The sequence below is a fragment of the Trichomonascus vanleenenianus genome (genome assembly GCF_965637985.1).
Source record: "Trichomonascus vanleenenianus strain CLIB 3782 genome assembly, contig: TRVA0_003S, whole genome shotgun sequence".
NCBI lineage: Eukaryota > Fungi > Ascomycota > Dipodascomycetes > Dipodascales > Trichomonascaceae > Blastobotrys > Blastobotrys vanleenenianus.
The window spans coordinates 222,741-246,771 of record NW_027481884.1 but is presented as its reverse complement, the minus strand read 5'-3'; the positions used below and the strand labels follow the sequence as shown (position 1 = coordinate 246,771).

Here is a 24,031-nt window from a genome sequence, read left to right as displayed (position 1 = left end):
TGGGGGTTGATGATGTGCACGCGTTGCTTTTCGCCCGCTTGAGCTTAATTTTCAGAATTGGTTTTTTCACGGGGTTACTTTTTCAACGACGCATTTTTTTTTTTTCACAATTGCATGGGTAAACAAGTTGGTTAGGTTATTATATACATATATACGTTGGTTGGTCAAAAGTGGGCTGGAAAATCTTTTTCTTCTTGTTCTCTTCTTCATCCATCCACCACCATCGGGCACAACAATGGTCGATAAGCGAGCGAAGCGAATTGGCACGGGCCGAGTTAGCAAGACGACGAGTAGGCCTAGGGAGATCGGGAAGGAGAGGAGGAAGCGGGCTGTAGTCGCAAAGCTACCGAGCTCGCCGAGCATGTCAGATATATCGTCGACGCCGTCTCTTGCCGCGTCTTCATGGGGGTCATCCTCTCCGTCGACGTGTTCGACGGCCAATGGGCGAATATACGACCTGGATGCTTCAGTTCTAGGCGATATTTCGCCCCTGGGAGACAAATTGAAGCCATTGAACAGCACTTATCTGGAGCCGGCCAAGAAGCGGCTTAGCTATCCGCATAAAGTAGCCCTGGTTGTCGAGAATGGACGGGCCAGGATTACGCCAGCTCCTTCTCCTCCTCACCCAATGGTCGCTAGGATGAATAGAGCGCGATTGAACACGAATACTGACGACGACTACAACGAAGATGAAGAAGAGGTGACCGCCCAAGAGAGCGAGGACGCGGTGAATGCATTCCAGAGGACTATGGCGCGTAGCCGGGCGTCCATGCGATCTGTATCTTTATCTTCGTGCTCCTCATCCTCTGCCTCGGCGTCGTCGTGCCCGTCGACGCCGCGGACTGGACGGAGCATTGACTTTTTCATGAACGCCAACAAGTACCTTCTGACCGACAAGAAGTACTCTATGTTCGACTCGGGCATCCTGACTTCCAAGTTCTCTTTGGTTGATGAGGACGCGAGCTTTGTCGAGGCCGCCGACGAAGACTACTTCCGCCCCGAGGACTTCAATGACTATATCAACTTGCATGACTACGACGAAATGACCCAATCCACCTTTTTGTAACTTATTATTATTATTATCTATTATCTATATTATTTGCATATATCGACTGTTAATAAAGAATTTCTCTCATTCTCATCTCTTCGATACTTGGACTGGAGTTCTTCATAGTGGTGAGGAGAGGGGCACTGTGATTGGCCTAGCCCTACGTCAATTTACGCGTTCGTTGTGTGAGGTGTCGCGAGACTCATTACATTGCCTAATCGAGCACAGCAATCTCAAACCCGCGAAAATGTGCCACACCCCCTCCAGTGCCCCTTGGAAACGCCTTAATTATTCACAATTGCTGGAATCCAGTGTTTAAAGGTTGATTCGAGGATGGCTAATGACCATGTCATTTGGTGAGGGTGCTTTTAGAGGGTGGTGGGCCGAAATGCGGTTCACAATCAGCGCTTCAAAAAAAAAAAAAAAAAAAGGAGTGCTTTGCCTCCTTACACCGACATCCGTATGTTGCATGTGTGGTACTATGTGCCCTCTGCCCATCAATCACCCAAGGCTTTCAGATGTATGTAACCAGTGATAGACCCTTTATCCACTCCCCCGCCTTTCTACGGCATAACCCCCTATACCTTCGCCCCTTTATTTACCTGCACAAATGGTTGGGCTGTCTTATGCCACTGCCCTGGAGGCGGCCGGCAAGGATGGTGGGTTGATTAATATGTCTTAGATCCCAGGGCTGTTAAGTGAGGTTACCCCTGGCAACAGCTGCTCAGCCGTGCTTCAGGCACGGCTGAACGCGAGACAGTTACGTAGTCCGACCGGCTAGAGGAGGGACCCTGTGGAAGACATTGGTGGAGGCCTATTGTTCGGCTCAGACCTAAACCAAGCCTGGAACTAGTCTAGGGCTCTTTTGCGAAAGCATGTATATTTGCAGTACTTTAGGGGCGAGAAGGGAGGGAGAGCAGAAAGAGGGAAAAATGCGCCGTGAGGCAGGGGTGAACGATTTTTTTTCACTGGACAGTCAGCATGGAATACCTCCTTTTGTTTTCCAATGATCTGTGCATGCACAGTTCTTTGGCTGTGTGCCTTCTTTCTGTTTATATTTGCCCGAGTCTGGCCGCCTGCCTTACGTAGTGCATGCACAAGTGCCTTATATATTACCCACTCGCCTACAGACGAAACATACTCACTCACATAAATCTACCGGTACACATGCAACCCACCTTTCTCTCAACCGCTTGCTCAAAGACCCACTCACTCACCCACTCAAAAACCTAGACGTAGCCAATCATAATCAACCCTCCAAGCAACCAGCCAATCGGTCGTATAACTAGCCAATTATCTATACTCAACAGTGTTAATGGTATTCGCTTAGATAGGTGAAATGATATGGGATATAGACAGAGGACGTTTTTTCTACACCATTACGCACTACCATTGAAGCCGGTAAGAAGCTGCTAATTTTTTTTTTCTTCTTTATTTCCATGTACCATTTCATGCAAACGCCAACGTTCCGTATACATGATTTGTCTCTTTTCGTTACCGCGGTTCATCGCCAACCACCATCCCGCAATGTTGGTAGGTCACCCTGCCACTCATCGCTTACATGGTACAACCTACATCACATACCATGTACCCATTCTACCACTATGCTGTTATTGGCCGGGCAACCATAAGAAAAAAATTTTTCAGCCTATTTCAATTGGTTATTTAATTACAGTACTGTACATATTTGCTTGACCCTGGGGGCAGAAGATGCATGCTAGTGGACTCAATGAGCCGCACACCGCCGCACTCCGTGGTATAAAATTTACTACTAACGCCGCACATATCTAATGAATACGTCAGCATGACACACTTCTCACCTTCGACCGTCTTCTCGATGCCGACCGTTGAACTGCGAATGAAGTAATGTCAACTCACCGCTAGAAGAGTAGCACCAATCAATCAACAGTTCGCTAACTACGACTGTGTATCTGTATATCCGCTATACTCTGTGGCTGATCCAAGCCGTTAAATCGCCTGTGTCACGTGATTCTGACGACTGGTGATACATTTTGGCTAAAATCTATCGTATTTCCCTCGACTAAGCCGGGGGATATATAAAGAAAGGCACAGGGGCTAGATACAGTATTCGAACCACTAGAAATGCCAGACATAGAATCAGAGTATACGTACGACTCGTCATCGTCCTTCTCCGACGATGAAGAAGACGAGTATGATCTCCACGGTATGGACCTCAGCGAGATCCTCAAGCTAGAAATCGAAAATGGCGACTACACATGCCTCATTTGCACCAGTGAAATCGACGTTGATTCAAAGATCTGGAGCTGTGATGTGTGCTACCGCGTCTACGACCTCGAGTGCATCAACCAGTGGTCCCTGCGAGGACTCAAAAACAAGCCCACCAGCGAAAGCGGCGGCCGCAAGAACTGGAAATGCCCTAGCTGTAACGCTGCCTACTATCATCCCGTGACACGGTACACCTGCTGGTGTGGCAAAGTCGAAAACCCGGCCTACAACGGCCTCATCCCGCATTCGTGCGGCCAGACCTGCACCGAGAAGCTCGAAGGATGCGTTCACGGGTGCTCCTCGATGTGCCACCCAGGACCCCATACTGAATGTACCGCCATTGGTCCAGCCATGCGGTGCCGCTGCGGCAAGAACAAAAAGCAGTGGCCCTGTGTCATTACGCCCTACAAGACGGGCTGGGGATGCGGTTCAGAGTGCGGCGAATGGCTGCCTTGTGGTGAGCATCGGTGCCAACGAAAATGCCATGACGGCCTCTGTGGCAAATGCCCCGAGTTAGTGCGGGCCCAGTGCTACTGTGGCAAGGATACGCGAGAAATTCCGTGCTACGAGAAGTTTGGCCTCATGAGTGAGCTCGACAATGGCGATAAATGGATCGGGTACTTTTCTTGCGGCCAGGTATGTGGTGAGCAGTTCGAGTGTGGCCACCATACGTGCAAATCCAAATGCCACTCGCGAAAGACCAATGACCGGCAGTGTCCGTTTACTCCGGTCGAAAATGAGAAATGCCCCTGTGGCAAGACCCGAGTCAACGAAGTCCTCGGTGGCCGCGAACGGGCTTCGTGTACTGAGCCGCTGCCTACGTGCAAGAAGCAGTGCGGTAAGTCGTCCAAGTGCGGACACCCGTGCCTCGCCTTATGTCACACTGGACCGTGTCCGCCTTGCCGAGAGGTCCTGCCGTTCTCATGTGCCTGTGGATCCATGAAATGCGACGTCCCGTGCGCCTACGCCAAAAGCGGGTCCAAATTCAAGTGCAAAAAGCGGTGTACGGCCATGATGGACTGCCGTCGCCATCGATGTAGCGAGATTTGCTGTGGATACGAGCAAACAGCGCTTGACAGAGAGAAGCTACGCAAGAAGAAGCTGCGATCGAACATCAGCCTTGGTAGCGAAGACGCTGTTACCGAACCCGTTCATCAGTGCCAGGAAACGTGTAATAAACTGCTCAATTGCGAGAAGCATCGGTGCAGGGAGACTTGCCATTCAGGACCCTGTCGACCTTGTCTCGAGTCGAGCATGGAAGACTACCACTGTCCGTGTGGCAGAACTACGCTTCAGGCACCAATTCGGTGCGGATCAATGCTGCCGAAATGTAAGCACCCATGTACTAGGGTGCCTGCCTGCGGCCACCCTCCTGTGATCCACGAGTGTCACGACGATACTGTCGAATGTCCCAAGTGCCCACAATTGGTCACGAAACAGTGTGTCTGCGGCAAGGAAATGGTTAAAGGCGTCCAGTGCCACCGCGAGTGGGCCTCGTGTGGCAAGATCTGCGGTAAGACGCTCAGTTGTGGGCACATTTGCCAGAAAGTGTGCCACAAGGAAGGCGACTGTGAGAAGCCGCCTAAATGCCGGGCTATTTGCCAGAAGCCGCTGCTGTGTGGCCATCCACATCGGGCCATGTGCCACCCTGGTAAAGAGTGTGGCGACGTGTTCCCGCCCTGTGAGGAGATGGTCACCGTTAAGTGTCCGTGCGGGCACCAGCAGAACGTTAAGCGGTGCAATAACAAGGCCGAAACGGAGGTTCTGGTGTGCAACGAGAGCTGTGCCATTGCTGAGCGGAACAGGAAGCTTGCCGAGGCGCTCGACATTGACGTCGCGAAGCGCGCTGATGAACAGGCCCAACATGAGTACAACGATGATCTGCTGGACCTGTATCACGTAGACCCAGCGTTTGGCGACTCAGTTGAGCAGCAGCTCATAGATTTCGTCAAAGGGTATGCCAAGTCGGCCGACCAGGCGTTCAAGGTGCTCAATTTCCCTCCGATGAAATCAAGGCAGCGAATGCTAATCCATCTGTTGGCGGAGGAGTTCAACCTTCCGTCTGTTTCTCAGGATGCCCCGCCGAACCGAAATGTCGTCGTCATGCACCCGGCCCGAGGAACGATCCCCAAGGCGCGCCTGCGAAAGTACTACACGAAGTTGAATAACTAATTGTTATAGATTGATGAAAATTAGATCCATCTGCTGTTATAGATTGATAGATGTATATTAGATCATAGAGTGACTAACGAATATATATATATAAACCAGCTGACTACTGTGCAACTACCAAGGTGCTTTCAACTGCTGCATACTCCTTATGCCATACATACAGACTTATGTATGTACACCCACTCATTTCAAGATTTATTTTCCTCATAACCATACTATCATTGCAAGCTTTCCATATAATAGGCTGAGGTTGTATCCATGTCAATTGAACTATGATGTTCGAGATGAGATCTGAATCTATCTACAGCTACCGTATCTTTAAATCATCCAACATATCTACCCTAATCATTACGGTACTACTTTTATACTTAGCCATCACCCATTGAATTATAAGCAGTCCAAGTACCTGGGCACTGAATTGATTCCTTAGTTGTAGGCGCTGTAATCTTCCAGGTGATATATTATCAGCAAAAGAATACCATATGGAAGGCCCTCAAACGGTAATTTGATATCATAGTAAAAGTACCTCGCGCCATATTTATTTATTATTTTGTCGATGATTAGGTACGTTTCGATCAACGGAGTGTACCAACATAGAGGCAGTATACCACTGGTGACCTCCGCGAAGCGGAGCTACGGGGGTTTGGGGGCTGGCCCCCAAGTTTGAAATAATGCGACTTTGCAAATAGCATTATGAGACCAATTGACCGTATTGGAGCATTAATACCATATCCCGGAAGTGGTAGACTGTCGCTGGTCGGAGGTGACGCGATCGGCTCCGATACCGCGCATGATTTTTCACTTCCGGTTGAGTCAACCCCTTCGGACCAACAAGAGAGACTCTCAGTTACAACCCATTGGAACGCACAAAAGTTAGCCAAAAATGTTCAGACGGATCGGAATTCGACAGTTCAGCTCTACTTCGCAGATGCTGCAGCAAAAGACGCTCAAGATCGGCTTGATCCCAGGTGACGGTATTGGCCGAGAGGTCATCCCAGCCGGTAAGAAGGTGCTGGAGAACCTGCCAGAGAACCTCGGGCTCAAGTTCGACTTTGTCAATTTGGACGCCGGTTTCGAGCTGTTCCAGAAGACGGGCGTTGCTCTGCCAGACAAGACCGTCGAGGTTCTGAAGAACGAGTGCGACGGTGCTCTGTTTGGCGCTGTGTCCTCTCCTACCACTAAGGTCGCCGGCTACTCTTCGCCAATTGTCGCCCTGCGAAAGAAGATGGGCCTCTACGCCAACGTACGACCGGTCAAGACTGTCGCAGGTGCTGCCAAGCCCACCGACATGGTTATTGTCCGAGAGAACACCGAGGACCTGTACGTCAAGGAGGAGAGGGTGTACGAGGACAACCAGGGCAAGAAGGTCGCCGAGGCCATCAAGCGAATTACTGAGACTGCCAGCGCTCGAATCGGCCGGATGGCCTTCCAGATCGCTGCTCAGCGACAGGCTGCCCGGGAGCTTGACCCGACTTCTTCGATCCACAAGACTCCGCTGGTCACCATCACCCACAAGTCCAACGTGCTGAGCGCTTCCGACGGTCTGTTCCGAGAGAGCGTCAGGGCTGCGTTCGACGAGGCCAAGTGGCCGGGTGTCAAGATCAATGAGCAGATTGTCGACTCTATGGTGTACCGAATGTTCCGAGAGCCAGAGATCTTCGATGTTGTGGTTGCTCCAAACCTTTACGGTGACATTCTTTCCGACGGTGCCGCTGCTTTGGTCGGTTCTTTGGGCGTCGTTCCAAGTGCCAACGTTGGTGATGAGTTTGTCATTGGTGAGCCATGCCACGGCTCTGCTCCAGACATTGAGGGCAAGGGCATTGCCAACCCAATTGCCACGATCCGATCCACTGCGCTCATGCTTGATTTCATGGGCTACACTGAGCCGGCTCTGCTGATCAACAAGGCTGTGGATGCCAACCTCGCCGAGGGCAAGGTGGCCACTCCAGACTTGGGCGGATCCAGCTCCACTGAGGATGTTGTTGCCGATGTCATTCGACGATTCTAAACGAAAAAATTCTTGTGCTTATTAGTTTTATACCTTTATCTCTATTTTTTGTAAAATGTACTTTGTCATGTGCACTTTTTGTAAGTTCCTTTAAGTTAGTGTACTTGTGAAAAACGTTTAGACTTGTGAAGCATACATTTCCAGGACATTGCGCAGTGTACTGGCACTCTTTGGAGTACTTGGGGTCCCTCAAATTCCCTTGAAATTCGTGGAGATCAATTGAGATTCTCCGCGAAGCGGAGCCACGGGAGCTCGAGGGCTGGCCCTCGAATAACACTCCGCTAATAGTTGTACTTGGGGGGACCAGTCCCCCCAAACCCCCTGGGCTCCGCTACGCGGAGATTAAGGAATCCTCCGCGCAGCGGAGCCACGGGAGCTCGAGGGCTGGCCCTCGAATACCTTCTTTTTCTCTAGTGCACTTGGAGGGATGATGTAAATTCAAAGAATCATTACCAGATCATTAATTATTAGTGCTTTTCGACGCTATTCTAGCCTTTAGAGCAGCTAGCTTTGAGCGAACATCAGTAGTCTGTGTTGTCGGCTGGGTCACCGGTGTTGAAGGCGAAGCCGGCGAAGGAGTAGCAGTTGAACCAACCTTGGTCGTGCTCCCCTGATACGATATAGAATGCAAAACGGGACGTAATAGTAAACTCTGAGAGTAGTCTTTAACAAAAGCCTTGGCCCCGGCAAGTGATTTGAACACTACCACAGCAGATGCCAGCTTCGTTTTCGGCTTGGCTACTGTCGCAACCAGCTCAACCCCTCCATCAAACCGTGCCAAATCCTCCTTCAAATCGTCATCATCAATTCCCCCTTTATCGCCATCCTGCTTCCACCGAATCTTGACGGTGCGATTAGTCTCGTCCGACTCCGTCTCTAGCTTGTATTTCCGCGCCTGGGACTCCTCGAACATTTGCCGCTTGCGGCTCCCTTCCGCCTGCAGAATCTCTACTTTCCGCTTCGTCATGCGGTCTCTTTCTATGCTCTCTGCCGCAGCCTTTTCGTTCTGTTCGAGCTCCTCCTGCTTCCTGCGCCGCTCGCGATCCATGGCCATCCGCTTCTCAGCACGCTCGCGGCGGGCCCTCCAGCCACTGTCGTACTCTTTCCGCGTAGCCTCGTTGCTCAGAACATCTAACGCCACGGAGAGCCTGTGGAACATGTCCGCCGCCTCGGCGGTATCATTCTTGTCGGGATGGTACTTGAGCGAGAGCTTTCGGTACGCTCGCCGGATGGCCCCCGGGTCGCTCTCAAACTCGACGCCAAGCAGGGCGTACAAGTCCTGCTCCTTCACCTCCGGATCTAACGTCATTCACCTCCTTATCGCCATCAGCTACGGCTTACGATTTGCTCGGAGGGTCGGTCGTGTGTCTCATCATTACAATTTTTGATTACATAAGCGGTGCGGCTCAGTGCGGCGTGCGGCTTCGAAAAAATACCAAGCGGCTTAAACGAAGTACCACATGAGGGCAAGTTGTATGAGGAAGCTGTAGATAAACAGGAACTGGATCCTGCGCTGTCGCTGGCCCGGATTTATCGTATGAGTCGAGGAAGTCGAGTTGTCCGGCAGCAGAATGTACCGTAGCGACCGCAGTAGGAAGAACGAGTTGGCCACCGACGTGTACAGGAAAACAGACCACTTGAGCATCGAGCTGCCAAAAAAGGAGGATACGAGCATCGTCAGAGTGATGCCAATGAATTTGTACCCGCTGTAGGCGACAAAATCAAGCATCTTCGACCCGGCACTTAGCAGGTATGTGCCCAGCTTGAGCAGTGTCAGCTCAACAATGGTCATGAAAATGGCCTTGGACGCCACAAGGCCCAGAACCTGCGGGTGGAACACCCCGTGAATACCAGCCAGGAACGACGACAGAAGCACATATGTTGTGAACGCCATGGCCGGAATATACATATCTGGCGCATTGATGTCTTCTCGCGCCGTCGCATACCCGTCTACTGCTCCGCTGCCCTCAGACCGCTGTAGAATCCGCGTCCACGGCTTGTGTCGCCATGGGAAAAGCACCAGCAAAATCTTCCTCAGCACATATGAATTGGACACCTGGAAATAGTACTGAAGCGCTGATACCGACACGTACTGGTTAATGTTGCGGCCAATGTATTCCTGGCCGTAATTGAATGCATTACGCCCGACCTCAATGCCAATCTGCGCGCTCGGGTCATTGAATATGTTGGGGTATGACCCACCGCCAAACCCTTGACTAGCATGGGGCTGCTGCTGCTGCTGCTGCTGCTGTTGCAGCTGCTGAGGGGCGTATCGATTCGTCGCCGAGGATTGTTGCTGCAGTCCGTCCACTGGGTTTGCCGGGCTGAACGGCGGAATCGGGTGCTGGGGCACCGGATGGTGCAGCGGGGGTGACTGGGGCGCGTTAGCCCCGTACTGTGCCTCATGTCCGCCGGAATACATCTTTTAATTTATCAATTTACCGCCCGCAATTTGTACTACTTCTTTCGCTTCGCTTCTTCTAGGGCCGGGTTTCGAACTGATTAAGGTGGTGTTTTTGTGCGCTGGCGTGGGAGGAAGGCGGGAAATTTGGGACGCAGCACGTGACTCGTGCGGCTGGCGCGGCAGTCCCCTTTCTCCCCCTTGGGTTTTCCCCTGAATCTCGAGGGCCAGCTCTCGAGATCCCGTGGCTCCGCTTCGCGGAGATTGAGCATTGTTTCCATTTTTTCATTCACTCAGTGAGTTGTGTTATGTACAAATTAAACGGTAAGGTCCATCACCAACGTTTACTCATCGTAATTTCTTGAATGTATATACCGGTACAAGCACCAATCGTGCTAGCTATTGTAGAATGTTAATGTGCCTGGAACAATGAATCTCTATCACAGAGATAATTACCAGCACTTGAAGCTATTTCATAGGAGAGGAGAGAGCATATTATGAGGTACAGATACCGGAAGTTTCTCAATTTCTACGTGTTGCCACCAGTATACCTGGTATTTCTATACTGTAAGTACCTGGTACGGTACCAACATGATAAATTTTGATTTTAGTCTGTGCCTTATGCCTTATGTACTAACAAGTTAGTACTGATACGGTACTTTATTAACGTGTTACCGGTACATATTTTTCTGTTTAATAAATCTTGAGCAGTACCAATTCAGTTAGCCCATTTTTCAACTTCCAGTACTTGAGTCATCATCAACTGATAGCTTAAGTCCCTAATACAGGTAGTTCTCCCAAATTAGGGTTCAATTACCGTTCGCTGGTACTGTGAATGGCTACTGTAAATACGGTGGAATAACAACTTCTTGTTGATGCTTTACCTCAAGACTTCCCTATTGACGGCGCTCCCATTAACGATACCAGATACTGGTAATTACTACAGGCAAGCGATCATTATATAACTGCTTCGAATTAGTAGCAGTAATGGATAATGGACGTAGCCGTTGGAGGTCTCATTAGAATTAATTAAAATACATACTTCGGTATGGACAATGCAATAAAAAAAGCCATTTAGACATAAACCATTAGCAAGTGTACTGCTGCTTGATAATTGAATTCCAGTCGCTGACGTCGACAAAGTAAAGCTGTGTCAAACATACGCCTAGGAGACCAAACACCATGCCAGCCCAGAGACCCTCAATGCCCCACCCAGAAACGAAAGCCAGAGCAAGAGAGCACGGCAACATTACAATGTAGTAGAACAGAATGTTGACAAACCCACCAATCCACTGTCGACCCTGGCCCCGCAGAATACCACCAGTGATGGCCTGCACGGCGTCCGATAACTGGAACATGGACGAGTACGGCAGCAATGTGACGACAATTGCAATGACAGCTTCATCAGAGGTAAACACGCGTGCCAGGTGTCGTCCGCAAACGTACATGATGAATGCGTTCGTCAGACCAAGCACGGTAGCGGTTCGCACGCTAGCCTTACAAGCAGTTCGAGCTGCATCAGCGGATGATGCGCCAATGAGGTTGCCAATTCGCGTAGAAGCAGTAATGCCCATGGCAAGGGGGACCTGGAACATCATTGCACAAAGCGTGGCCATGACAGACTGCGCAGCTAGCACTGTAGTGCCAAACTGGCCACAGGCCATTGTCAACAAGTCAAAAGCAAGCCATTCAGCTTCAACCATGACCACACCAGCTGAAGCCAGTCGCATCATGGGCCACCAGTTTCGCAAGCACTCTCGCGACAGAGGAACCCAGCACTTGCTACCGTCAACGTAGGCCACGTACAGAATCGACAGAATAGCCATGAGGCAGTCGGTAATAACAACAGCAACGGGGGCGCCAATGAAGCCCAGGCCAATCGACTGGTTCCACACCAAAACGTAGTTGAGCACCAAGTTAATCGGAGTGCAGATAACCAGGATATAGGTACTCGCGTGGAAGATGCCCTGTACCTGAAGGAAGTGCTTGGCCATCTCGAAGATGATGTACCCAGGAAGGCCCATGATGTATACCTTGAGGCACTGCGAAGCCATCTCTACAAGGTCCTTTTCAGGAATAACCAATGACAGCAGTGTCCGTGAATTGAGCCAGCAGAAAACGATAAAGATGGACAGAGTGAACGTGAACGCTGCACATCTCTGGACAAGGACGCCCACCGCTTTGTAGTCCTTTCGGCCGTAAGCCTGCGCTGCTAGCGTATCGAGACTAGTGGCCACCCCTTGAATAATAGCATAGCCCATGACGCCTACGGTGACAGACACCAGGGAAATAGCCGCCAGTTCTTTCTGGCCAAGATGGCCGACAACAAAGATCGAAGCGGCACTTAGGAAGTACTGCAGGATAAAAGTGATGCTCACTGGTATGGTATTTTTCACCAGCAACCGAGACTCATATCCGACAGTAGTTACGAGTTCACTGGTAGTTTTATCATCAGACACCGCGTCTGAGTTCACAGTTCCATAGCCCGCTGAAGCACCAGCGTTCTGATCAGGAACCATGAGTGGTTCGCTATCGGTAGGACCGGGAGCGCTAGTTCTCATACCCCGGTCTATATGCTCTATTCTATCATTAACATTCATCCTAATCCGTTTGACAGGACTACAGTTAAAGGAACACAAATGAAATCTGTTCAGCTAACAAAAACAACCTGCGGATAGCTACGCTAACTATTATTTTTCAGTATGACTGTTGATGCGTCAGGGATGGGCACGGCGTATTTATATTTGCAAAAAAAAAAAAAGGCGCGCTCATTGCAGATCCGGGTGCAGATCTCGCCATCCGATGGACATCGGCGCAGGACGCGGCTGAGATAAGGTTTCGTATCCGTTCTGCGCCGCACGGAGCCCACTTGAATCACCTCCCCAAACAGAACAGGCCCTAATATAGCACATTTCGCAGTACATAAATAAAATAATGTAAATAAAAATACAATAAAAGCTCACAGGATCAAATAAGGGTCTCGACAAGATTCTGGACCAGTTTAAAGTCGTAGAAAAGAGCCACGTTTTTGTAGATCTTGAGCGAATTCTCGACGCTGTTCGGCGAAATCGTCTCAACCCACTCTCCAGAGCACTCGCAGTGTTCGGCCAGGTCGCTTTCACGAATTCGCTTGCACTTGATGCACTTGAGATCCTGGACCTGGTACAAAGTGACCATACGCTCAATGTCCTGAACCAGCCTCTCCTCAAGAATAACCCGGTCATATGGCTTGCCACAGTTCTCGCAAAGGAAGGAATACGTTCTGTCTTCCTTGCGGGTTAAGTGATCATTACGGCACAAATCAAAGTCCCGCACGTAGTGGCACGAGTTGCAAATGACTTGTGTGACTATAAGCGAAGCGCTTGGGTTTTTAAACGCGGCCTCTTCGCTGAACTCTCGGATATCAACAAGATCAAGGAGATGCCTCCGCAGCAACCGAGCCTCAACAACCAGGTCCCTCGAGAGATTGAAAATAGCTGCAATGGTCTTGATAAACTGGACCACGGGGTTACCCAAGTCTCGGTACATGCCCGCAACCTTTGGGAAATCAAAAACAGCACTGAGATCGGGATTCGCGACAGCCTCGTTATACTGCTTAAGCAGATGTTTAGTCCTCTTCACCAGTGGCTTCTCAATCTCTTTCAAAACACCATTCGCAAAGTGGTTGGGGTCAGCGCTTGCATTTTCCTCGTTGCTACCCACGTTGTTATGGCCCTCAATCGATCTCTGCAATGCAGTGCTGGAGATTTGTGTGAGCCGCGATTCTTCGTCGTCAACAGAATCATCTACCAGCGCTTTCTCGCGAGCTTGAGCCAGCTTCTCAAGATACTCCACAACCCAATCTTCAAGCTCCACTTGCAAAATCTCTGGCAAGAACTTCTTCACATGCCAGTTCAAATATAGAGACATCTGGGTCTTGCTCTCTGTTATCTCCTTGCATCCTCTGCCACAATAGTTGACATTGTCCATCCACAGCAGAATATCCCAGTACTCACGGATATCTATATCGAGATAATTGAAAAGCGGCTTTGCCCGGATCGTTCGCATGATGTAGCTGGAGTAAGCATATGAGTTCTCGATAACAGCCTTGCTGGTCAACAGCACAACTCGGTTCTGGTCGGCAGATACGATACGACACCCCATTCGTCGGAATTCCCTGATCAGCTGCACAAACGCCTTCTTTGAGAGATTCTGGACGTGATAGTAGAGCGACCGGTCATATAAAAACGAGGATGGAGACGAGACCCACTTAATAAAAGTCTGTACCATATTATCGGCATAGCTATTCGACCGTGCTGCCTGATCCCACCATCCCTTGACCACCGAGCTCAGCACTGACAAAGCTGGTGTGTTGAACGAGTTTTCAACAAATGGTATCGAATCGCCAGACCCCTCAACTGTACTACCCATCAAGTCGGTACCCTCAGCAGCATTGATTATAGACGCAGTGAGAATGGTGTTGACAGCGAGATTGCGGATATCTATGTCAATGCAAACCTTGGTATACATTCCCGGATTGTTGACGACGGGGAGGTTGAGATCGTCAACCGCTTTCAACACATCGTCTTTTTCACTTCCACCATTATCCGGGATTGGCATTGGAGACCACCACAGAACTATGTTATTCTCCTTTAGCTTTCGAGCATAGATGACGTCCGTAAGGAACGAGTAGTCGTCTCCACTGATGTTACCAATAGGCACATTTCCGTAGTCAGCAAGCCCACGAACATGTGATATCCATTTTGCCAAGGCGAAGAACTGTTTGTTAATGCGAACGGAGCACTCTCGCTGCCAGTTCAATGACGGCATATCAATCGAGACTGGCGGAAGAGTGAATAACGGGAACTCATTGATGTTACGCACAAGCTTCTTGAGCCTATCCGGATGAGTCGATTGTAAGGCTAACATGCACCTTGTGCCTTTTGCTCCGTGGATCTTGGACAAAATTGTGTTGAGCTTTTTATAGAGCCCTCGAAGACTATCAAAGTAAAAGTCCTCAAAGTTGAGCTCCTCAGGGTAATAAACTGACTTCCTTAGTGCAGGATGCTTCTTCAGAGAAGCAGCAAGCTCCAACCTATAATTCTGATTCAGGTTCGGCAGCTTCTGAGCTTGAGCATTTGGCCGCAAGACAAGAATGTACGCAGTTGGAGCCCCATCACTTTCATTCGCCTTCCAGGCTGGCAAGATTGCAAATACCTGGATATCTCCCGACACTAATTGAAGTACGTGAAGGTAATCCAAACTTGCGGAAAGATACTTGTCAGGGGTCTGTGGCTTGAGCCAACTCAACTCGAAGCCCTTTTCTAGACCCTTGCCAAGCAACCCCGGCTTGCTGTTATCGAGGTAGCAGTTATTACCAAGGGTTAGTAGAGCTCGCTGATGCGGGTCGATGTGCGTCTCGTAGATGCCTTCCACGCTTCGGTCCTTTAGAACACTGTCAACACGAGACAATTCGTCTTGGTACGTCTCTTCGCTCATTTCAATCTTGAATAGGTTACTAGATGAATGGCCATTTGGCAAAACATGAGAGACTTTTTCAACTTTGCAGTTTGGAATAGCGCCATCAGGAAGCTGATCACTCTTGAAGTTAACAAAGATTGTTCTTGGCACTTGGATACGTAGAACCTGGATTCGTTCATTGATTAACGCAAAAGCCCTGACTTGCCCAGGAGTTTCCGAAGGAGAAAGTTGCAGAAGCTGCCAAGTGTTTGCATAGGCTGCCTCCGTTTGGTCTCGAAGCATACCCGCCAACCCTGCATTATTTCGGGATCTGATAGACTCGCCGAAGAGATGTCGACGTCGCTCTCTAGCCTGTCGTTGTATCTCCCACTTAATCTTCTGATACTTGAGCCAAGCCTTATAGTCTTCCTGTGGATCGGGCATCTCAGCCGGTAAGGATGGGATTGGCTCTTGTGGACCTTCCTTGGCATTTGCAGTCGAGCCAAGCTTTCGTTTGTTGACAGTTACCCGAGCAACTTTCCTCTTGATATTAGGGTCTAGCTTCCCATCGGCAGTAATATCTTCAATATCGCCCATGCCAACAGGGGATGACGGCGATGACGGACCAGAGCTATCATCACTCTCTGTGCTGCCATTCCCGTGCTCCAACGGCGGAGGGGGAGGGCCGGCTTGGAAGAAACTAGTAACCTTCATTTGCCGTCGCTTATCCATTTCAAGTGCAATTCGCTTCTCTAGCCACTCTGGATGCGGAAGCCTAGGAACTGGGTTCTTAACATGCTGATATGCTGCTGGAACCGTAATAATCTTTTGGATTGTCGCACCCAGTCGCTCTTTGTAGTATTCCCAGTCGATAATTGCTCGAGGGCTGAAATCATCGAGAAAAGAGTCTTTCAGCCACCTTCTCAAAAAATATCGCTTGTCGTTAGTAGAGGAAGAGAAAATGGTAACGGGGACAGCTCTCTCAGTAACGGGCGCATTCTCAGGCTTACGCGAAATGAAAAATTTACAAGCCAAGCCCTTGTCCTTAACCATTCCTGCTCCAAGGAACTCTGCCAACCGCCTTGCAGTGCAAATAGAAGTAGATTTCTGGCCATCATACTCCTTCAGCGACTTAGACATGGATCGGTTTTCAGAAATCATTTCGAGAATATCTTCATCTGACAGATTGCCGCCTTTAGTGTCCAAAAAATCCAGCCAAGTGTTAGCCACTCTTGCCACAGCATCGTAACACTCTTCGAGCGTGGTGCCGGCCAAAAATTCTTTGAAGACCTGGCTCTGGAATGTCTTAATTAACTGTAGTTCACCTCGTCGCTTGATCTCGAAGCCTTTCAACTCGGCCAACGTACCATCCTCATTGAATACTGCGTATCGTTTCTTCAAGCCCTTATCTTCATCCTTAGAAGTAGGAAGAACCATTGCTTTATAAGGGCCATCGACTTCGAAAAAGATACTGTTATCACTGTGTGTATCATATTTGAAGCGTTTTGGGTCCACTAACGTCTGGTACTGGTGATTTGTGAACTTTTCATGAACCAAGTGATTCAACATGACACAAGGATATGAAATTGGTAGCTTCTTGCCATCTTTCAGCTTAAACATATAGTCCTCTGGGAAGGTCTTGGGCAAAATGCACCAAATACCATCGGTATCCAGCTCCAGTGGACGGCCAAGACGCTCGACTAATGAGCGAGCCAATTGGATAATGGTGGCACCAGTCAAGCAAGTGACGCCAGCCATTTCCATTGAATACCATCTAGATCCCTTTCGCATCACATACCCATAGAACGAGTTCAAAATAACCTTGTGAGCCAGTTGGAGAGAATCATATAAGACAATCATCTTTTTGGCTTCTTCTTTTCCGGCCACATCTGAAGCTGGAACCTCATCGACTTTCTTCTTCCAAACCTTACAAAGACCTTTGAATTCATAACGTCGATCACGGAATGCTCTGACTGTGTTGACGTAGAAGGGATTCTCTCTTTGGCAAATAATAGCTTCTCGTTCAATGGTTTTGGTCTCTTTGACTTTGTGATAGACACGACGGCAATACTCAGTCAACCGCTTCTTAATAAGGGATGCCTGTTCAGAATAGGGTAGCTCGTCGAATGCCTTGTCGCCCTTACCCTTGCCACTTTTGTCGGGGAACTTTTCATTTCTCAAAGAATTCTTGATCATGAGATACTCCTCTTTCTTCGCGGGGAGATATTCTCCTCTCCAAGACCAGGGCAATCGCCTATCGCAAGTCTTACCCGGTCGATTGAAGTCACAAGAAGCACATGTCTCTTCAGTAATCATAGAATCCGGCTGGAGTCGATTCGTCGTCATAATATTTGGATACATTGACGCAACATCGACGTGGTAAATCAATGGGACCTCTTGTCGACCTGGGGTTTTTTTAAGGTCATTTAACGCAGCCATAATTTCGGATTTCACTTCGTCATAGTTCGTTACATCCTCCAACTTCTTTTGCCCTTCGACTTCGATACTGAACTTCAATGCACGATCAAGCTGTTCCACCAGCTCATCAATGGCAGTTGTATCGACATTAAACTTCGCAGGAATATCACTCCGAAAAACGCCTGCTTCAAGCGATTCAACATGACCACCTACATAGGTTTCACTTTCCAAGAGATGGCCGTTATAAAATCGTTCCAGCGGATCAGTATGTTTATTCGGCAGCAAGATACTCTTTTCGTTCGCTTGGACCATCAAAAGCATTTCACACAAAGTACCTGTGCCTTTTCGTAAAACTTCGTCCGGATTCAGAGGAATAATATTGCAAAGCGAGAAGATGAACGGATGAACGTACTTCATATACAGGTAATAAGTCGCAACAGCGTCAGAAACAGAATACTCTGCCATCACTTGTGGCTTGTCAATGGCATAAGAAGTCATCAACTCGGGGTCAATTTCAAGTGGACTATACCCCAGCTTTGCGGTGGTAACAGCTTTCAAACCTTGAGAACCCTGAGGCAGATAACTATCTCGCTTAACCCAACGGAAGCAGTCCATGTGCACACAGTACGCTGATTTGTACTCATCTTCGCTGTCCTTTTGAAACCCAATTTCCTGGTACATATCCAATCCGTGGAACTTCGCCCTTTCATCGACAAAGGGCCAGTCGAAGAAATCACCGTTAAAGGTGGCAATAACAGTGGGCCGCTCTTCTCTTATATGTTCAAAGAATCGAATAATTAGGTCTTTTTCATCCTTTTCGTTAAAAATTGTAAAAACACCGGGGAATTCTGGCTTCGGTGTGTACTCAAAGTCATCAATGTCTTCGGAAACCACTTCACGATTCGTGATAAGATACCCAATGCCGTCAATCATGTAGGAAATCATCATAATTTTATCCTTGGACGAATCGGGGAACTTCAATGGGTCCTTGGTAGTTTCGATATCATAGGCCAGAACAACAGGATCAGGACGGGAAACGAGCTCTGGCATTTCTCTAATCGACAGGGCTCCTGAGCTGGCGTCCACAGTGTACCACTTACCAACACGAATATCCTTATCGATGGAAACACGAACGTGATATGGCACATCGTATTCGTGAATCTCTTGGATAAATTCAGATGCATCTTTATTGGACTTCGACGTGGTAAGGTCTGCTGTTTCGTTCCAATCGACATCGCGGGCCAGGGTTGATAGAGATACCTCTTCGTAACTCTCTGCTGTTTCCTGCTTTCGCTTATTCCTGTCAATAATGGGCCTGAGCTCTTTACGTGCTGTGAGCAGATCAGACACATTGTTAAAATTTACTTTGATCAGGTTTCGTTTGATGCCCAGTAAGTGGTTAGGTAGACTCAGGTCGTCCTTCACCAGTCTTTCAGTGTTCTTATGGAAACCTTCCAGCTTCCTTCGTAGGAATTCCTCGACTTCACTGTCGTGACCATTCTGTGATTTGCGAGTTAGAAAATGTTGAATCAATCGGATTAAGCTTAAACTTACCTTGATAGAAAGCAAAAAATATGGGTAGTATTGCAATGTGGATTTGAAACAGCCACCTTCTTCGTCTAAGAAATAGTAATCCACAGCAGCCAGGCCGCCTTGTATATCGTCGGATTTTGTGATTGTCTTTTTAATCAGGTTAGTAGATGCTTCCGACACGATGACTTTGAACTTACAGAATGCATATTAATCAACCAGCCCACTTTCGCGGGGCCCGAATCATATCGGGGGAACCCCATCATTTCGTCGATTTTGTCCACATTGGCGGCAAATTCGAACTTCCTGCTCTGGGATGTGGCGTCGACAGATAAAAGACTTTCATTAATAGATGATTTCTCGCGATTCGATCTGACGAATCGCGTATTGAACGAAGTATTGGATTTTGATCGACCGCCGCTCATTGTAAATGCTATCAATTAAGAGGGGAAAAAGTGACGACAGGTCGAGTCTGGATCAGCTTCTCTATCGTATTGGCACGTGTAGTGGAAGGTGAGCTCCAAAGAAATTTCGAGACGCGTTTATTGAAACCGCGCGCTACGCGACTAATTTTGGGACGCGGTTCCCCTGGCAACTTCAACGCGTTTTAAGGTGCTGCAAGCCCGGAAAAGATCGGCGCGGCTGAAAGTTGAGCCTCACGATCTAATTTCAACTCTATTTCACTCATTGGCGAAGTTGTTATTAATAGTACTATGAGCTCTCATTTATTACCGTCAGTTATCTAATCAATCCTCCTTCTTCCATTTCAACTACAATTGAAGGATAATGTTCTATTTGCTGCCTGTATTAGTGCTTTTGTGCAAGTGCTTCGCAGCGGTTCCACTGAGCAAGAAAGGTATTACCATTCACAATGTTACTGAACTGGGGGTTGATTCCGTCAATCAGTATGCTGGGTATGTGGATGTTGCTGGAGGGAAGAACTCCCTGTTCTACTGGTTTTTTGAGTCCAGGAATGATCCCGCTAATGACCCCATTATGCTTTGGTTGAACGGCGGTCCTGGCTGTTCATCATTCAAAGGGACTTTTTTTGTCAATGGACCGTCGTACCTTGATGGGAATTTGACCTTGCATAAGAATCCTTATGCTTGGAATGATAATTGCAGCGTCATTTATGTGGATTCCCCAGCTGGGACAGGTATGTCGATTGCGCATGAGAGTGTGCTAGAAGATAGCCAAGTAGGGTCGCAGATATACCGATTTCTGGAGACATTCTTCGAAGCATTCCCACAGTACCAATCCAATGACTTCCATCTCTCGGGCCAATCTGATGCTGGCCATTACCTGGCTGACATTGGCGCCGATATTCTCTCACATGACGACCGACGGTTCAATTTCAAGAGCCTCTCTATTGGTAATGGTCTTATTGACAGTTCGATACAATATCAATACTTCCAGCCAATGTTTTGTGGGCAGGGCGGATATCCCTCACTCCTTTCCGCAGCCACCTGTCAACAAATGGCAACGGACACACCCTTGTGCATTGACAAGATCAGAGCCTGCAATGCCGGAAAGGCTAACTGTACGGAAGCACTTAATTTCTGTGATGCGGTCACGTTTCAAAAATACCACGGCAATTACTTTGATTTAACAACCCCTTGTTCACCCGGACCAGAGTGCTATCCACAAGACGCTTGGTATGTTGAATACATGAACCAGGACAAAGTGCTCAAAGCTGTTGGTGCCGAAAAGACATCATTTGCGGCTTGTAACCAAACCATTATTGGTGATTTTGCTCGCTCTGGTGCGCAACTCGATTCTGGGGGCCAAAATTTGACTGACGTGCTTAACGCAGAAATTCCTCTGCTCATCTTTGCTGGCGACGCGGATACTACCTACAACTGGCTAGGGAACTTAGCCGTTGCGAAGAGCATTCAGTGGAAGGGGCAGAGCGAGTTCAACATGACTGTACCGAGGACATGGACGTTTGATAACAAAGCTGTGGGCCAGATTACGAATTATGATATTCTCACTTTTGTTCGAGTTTACCACGCGGGTCATTTGGTCCCTTTCAGCAACCCCCCAGCTGCATTGAATATGATAAATAATTGGATGAAAGGAAATTACAAAATCAATGAATAGGATCTATACTCAGGTAATCATTGCTAGATAACTTATCACTTTTTTTCTTGGTTAGTCTGCAACTTTCCATTCATGGTCTGTTAATCTAAACTGAGCTCCTCCTTGAGCATTCCACACGTATTACATCTCCGTCTGACCATGTTGTTGAGTCCCTCGGTTGGCTCGCCCCATTCATGCTTGTGCACTCCTTCAAATGTCTTTGTATATGCTTGGGCTCTGGTTTTCTTTCTCATTTCCCTCAGCTGCTGAAGGAATTTCTTGTCCTTACGTTTCTGCTTTGCATCCGTCCGGCGCTCGTATTCGGCATCTAGTCCTTCCTCACCACCCCATTTCTTGAACGCAAATTCTTCAACTTGGTATCTCATATATAGCATCATGTTGTTGTAAGTCTTTTGATGAGGGTTTGGCCGCTCGATGTGAGGCAGTAGTTCCTCGTCTCGTAGCTCTGGATCGGTAAGTAGGTAGTCTTCTCTGCATTCTGTTTTCGTCAACAGCGAATACTTTTCTGGCTTCTTCTCTTTACAGGGCTTACAAACCCGGGTCTTGAACCAGTTGTATAATCTAAAATCAAGCTCAGTAGAACCGCATTCAAAGCATTTTGGAGCATCCGGATCGTCTAATGGTTTCGGTGCCTTATAGTCTTTTTGTTTGGCCCTCCATTCTTCAAGAGTCATACGGTCGGAAGGCTCGCCACCTTCGTTATCAATAATGAAACCACCTTTTGAGTCCTCCATCTTGGAGAAATCGTAGTCAATATAATTTTGGATCATCTTACTCGGCCCACCTAGCTCTTGCCTGGAGGCATCACGGCTCTGCTTGGACATATTTCCTTTTTTAAAATAGTTGGAGTAGCTGGCTTGAGACGGTTTAGTGACTTTGGCCTGCGCTGTGGCTTGGTTGGTTGCTAAGAGCCGCTGTCGAGTCGCCTTCAGCCTGTCTAGTGCTCTCTGTCTGTTTGCTTCCTAATACAAAATTAGCTCCGCTAGGAATAAATATGTATTAAACTCACTTTCTTGGCTAGCTGATCGCTGTTCATGGTTAGTTGTTAAAATGGACGAATTTGAAATCAAGTATTGATGGTGATATGATGCGACTGATAAAGCTCAGCCGTACCGGTAATTTAAGACGCGAAAATAATATTTGGGCCGTGTTTTGAAATTTCACCTCAATGACGAAGATGCTTCTTAAGCATGCGGACCTCTCTGGGATTAGACAGGCTATCCCATGTAGAGATGCTCAAATGTCGCTTCTAAGCTCTTTGCTATCCTCAGTATGTTACTCCAAAGCGGATGGTTGGACTTTTTTTTTTTGCTGACATGGCTTAGAATCCGATTGAGAGTCCTCCTGCCTTGCTACTCCATGGCGCAACGTCAACTGGTAAATCAACGCTACTAAAGACTCTGCTTGAGAATAGCGGAGTCAATTATTCGGTAGTTGATGGCGACCAATGTGTGTCTAGACAGATTCTGTTCCAGCGAGCAGTAAGAGCCATCTACCGCAGCTACGCACCCAAAGATCCGGGTGAATACGTCTCGATTTCGAGCTTTACAACCTTCGCAACGAACGTTCAAGATATTCTCAAAAAGTACAGCGGCGGGAAAACACATATTCTCGTCCTGGACAGAATTGACCGCCTTGGAGAAGACCCGACAGAACTTTATCAGAACTTTTGCCGGATCCAAGAGCAATCGAACATTCGAAATCTCACAGTTGTATTCATCATTAGTACGCTTTTGCCCGGTGCATTCAAAACCTTGTCAATTCCTTCTATTTATTTTCCTCCGTATTCTAAGGAAGAGTCTATTAGAATCATGCAAGAGGCCTTGTCGATACCGAACGCGTCTCCGCTATTCTTGGAGAAATGTGCTGAGGCGCAGCAACGTCAGGTCTGGATGCGATTTACTGAGACGCTTATCAATGCCCTGTCACCTTATCTCGGTACGGATCTAGCTCTGGTAAAAGATGCTGCTAAGCGAGTATGGCCGAAATACATTCAACCGATTATTGACGGCCGTGCTGGGCCTGGAGATAGTGTAAAGCTCTATCGAGAGAGCCAAAAGTATTTCGTTAATGAGTGGGCAATCACCGATTCACTGCTTGGGGAGAATACTGTCGCTAACGAGTCGTCGACATACGATCGGTTATCAAACTATTCCCTTCCTACACAGACAAAGTATCTCATTATCGCGGCATACTTGGCATCATATACCCCGGCGAAGTACGATATTCGGCTGTTTTCCAAGGCCAAGGACGCGCGAGTTAGTAAGAGGGGCATTGAGCAGCGCAAAGCGCTCAAGGTCAATCCTCGGTTCATGGCGGCACCAACTTTCGAGCTAGAGCGGATGCTTGCCATTCTGCATGCCATTGTTCCCTCGGAGCTGGTTTCTAATATCGATATCGGAGTGCAAATATCCACGCTGCGGACTCTACGGTTGGTCATTACGGCATCTTCCAGCGCAGATGCGCTAGACGCCAAGGCCAAATGGAAGGTTAATGTCAGCTGGACGTTGGTCCAACAATTAGCTCGCGACATAGATTTCCCGATAGAAGACTATCTCATAGAATAACGATGCATTTACGATAATACAAAACTGCTCACTACGCTACGATAAATTCATGGATTCAGGACGGCAACTTCGTGTTCAAATCATCATAAAGGGTAAGTATT

General features: G+C 48.2%; 10 protein-coding genes across 10 annotated transcripts; 5 read left to right on the top strand and 5 right to left on the bottom strand.

The window, feature by feature from the left end:
• Positions 1 to 235: 235 nt before the first annotated feature.
• On the top strand, positions 236 to 1,066 carry TRVA0_003S02432 (uncharacterized protein; the record flags this gene model as incomplete). The annotated part of the gene is made up of 1 exon (XM_076682490.1): positions 236 to 1,066. One exon carries the CDS (start codon positions 236 to 238, stop codon positions 1,064 to 1,066), a length of 831 nt encoding a protein of 276 aa, XP_076543273.1.
• Positions 1,067 to 3,151: 2,085 nt separating this feature from the next.
• FAP1 (Fap1p) lies at positions 3,152 to 5,467 on the top strand (the record flags this gene model as incomplete). The annotated part of the gene is made up of 1 exon (XM_076682489.1): positions 3,152 to 5,467. The coding sequence occupies one exon, from the start codon at positions 3,152 to 3,154 to the stop codon at positions 5,465 to 5,467; it is 2,316 nt and encodes a 771-aa protein (XP_076543272.1).
• Positions 5,468 to 6,350: 883 nt separating this feature from the next.
• Positions 6,351 to 7,475, top strand: LYS12 (homoisocitrate dehydrogenase; the record flags this gene model as incomplete). Its single annotated transcript, XM_076682488.1, has 1 exon — positions 6,351 to 7,475. One exon carries the CDS (start codon positions 6,351 to 6,353, stop codon positions 7,473 to 7,475), a length of 1,125 nt encoding a protein of 374 aa, XP_076543271.1.
• Positions 7,476 to 7,935: 460 nt separating this feature from the next.
• TRVA0_003S02366 (J domain-containing protein) lies at positions 7,936 to 8,784 on the bottom strand (the record flags this gene model as incomplete). The annotated part of the gene is made up of 1 exon (XM_076682487.1): positions 7,936 to 8,784. One exon carries the CDS (start codon positions 8,782 to 8,784, stop codon positions 7,936 to 7,938), a length of 849 nt encoding a protein of 282 aa, XP_076543270.1.
• Positions 8,785 to 8,919: 135 nt separating this feature from the next.
• On the bottom strand, positions 8,920 to 9,897 carry YIF1 (protein transporter YIF1; the record flags this gene model as incomplete). Its single annotated transcript, XM_076682486.1, has 1 exon — positions 8,920 to 9,897. One exon carries the CDS (start codon positions 9,895 to 9,897, stop codon positions 8,920 to 8,922), a length of 978 nt encoding a protein of 325 aa, XP_076543269.1.
• A 1,067-nt stretch (positions 9,898 to 10,964) lies between these two features.
• Positions 10,965 to 12,395, bottom strand: ERC1 (MATE family efflux transporter; the record flags this gene model as incomplete). The annotated part of the gene is made up of 1 exon (XM_076682485.1): positions 10,965 to 12,395. The coding sequence occupies one exon, from the start codon at positions 12,393 to 12,395 to the stop codon at positions 10,965 to 10,967; it is 1,431 nt and encodes a 476-aa protein (XP_076543268.1).
• Positions 12,396 to 12,843: 448 nt separating this feature from the next.
• On the bottom strand, positions 12,844 to 19,529 carry POL2 (DNA polymerase epsilon catalytic subunit; the record flags this gene model as incomplete). Its single annotated transcript, XM_076682484.1, has 3 exons — positions 12,844 to 19,233; positions 19,288 to 19,413; positions 19,464 to 19,529. 3 exons carry the CDS (start codon positions 19,527 to 19,529, stop codon positions 12,844 to 12,846), a joined length of 6,582 nt encoding a protein of 2,193 aa, XP_076543267.1.
• A 520-nt stretch (positions 19,530 to 20,049) lies between these two features.
• On the top strand, positions 20,050 to 21,363 carry ATG42 (vacuolar serine-type carboxypeptidase Atg42p; the record flags this gene model as incomplete). Its single annotated transcript, XM_076682483.1, has 1 exon — positions 20,050 to 21,363. One exon carries the CDS (start codon positions 20,050 to 20,052, stop codon positions 21,361 to 21,363), a length of 1,314 nt encoding a protein of 437 aa, XP_076543266.1.
• Positions 21,364 to 21,443: 80 nt separating this feature from the next.
• On the bottom strand, positions 21,444 to 22,399 carry RAD14 (DNA repair protein RAD14; the record flags this gene model as incomplete). The annotated part of the gene is made up of 2 exons (XM_076682482.1): positions 21,444 to 22,325; positions 22,373 to 22,399. The coding sequence occupies 2 exons, from the start codon at positions 22,397 to 22,399 to the stop codon at positions 21,444 to 21,446; spliced, it is 909 nt and encodes a 302-aa protein (XP_076543265.1).
• Positions 22,400 to 22,603: 204 nt separating this feature from the next.
• Positions 22,604 to 23,930, top strand: ORC5 (origin recognition complex subunit 5; the record flags this gene model as incomplete). Its single annotated transcript, XM_076682481.1, has 2 exons — positions 22,604 to 22,633; positions 22,689 to 23,930. 2 exons carry the CDS (start codon positions 22,604 to 22,606, stop codon positions 23,928 to 23,930), a joined length of 1,272 nt encoding a protein of 423 aa, XP_076543264.1.
• Between the last annotated feature and the right edge of the window lie 101 nt (positions 23,931 to 24,031).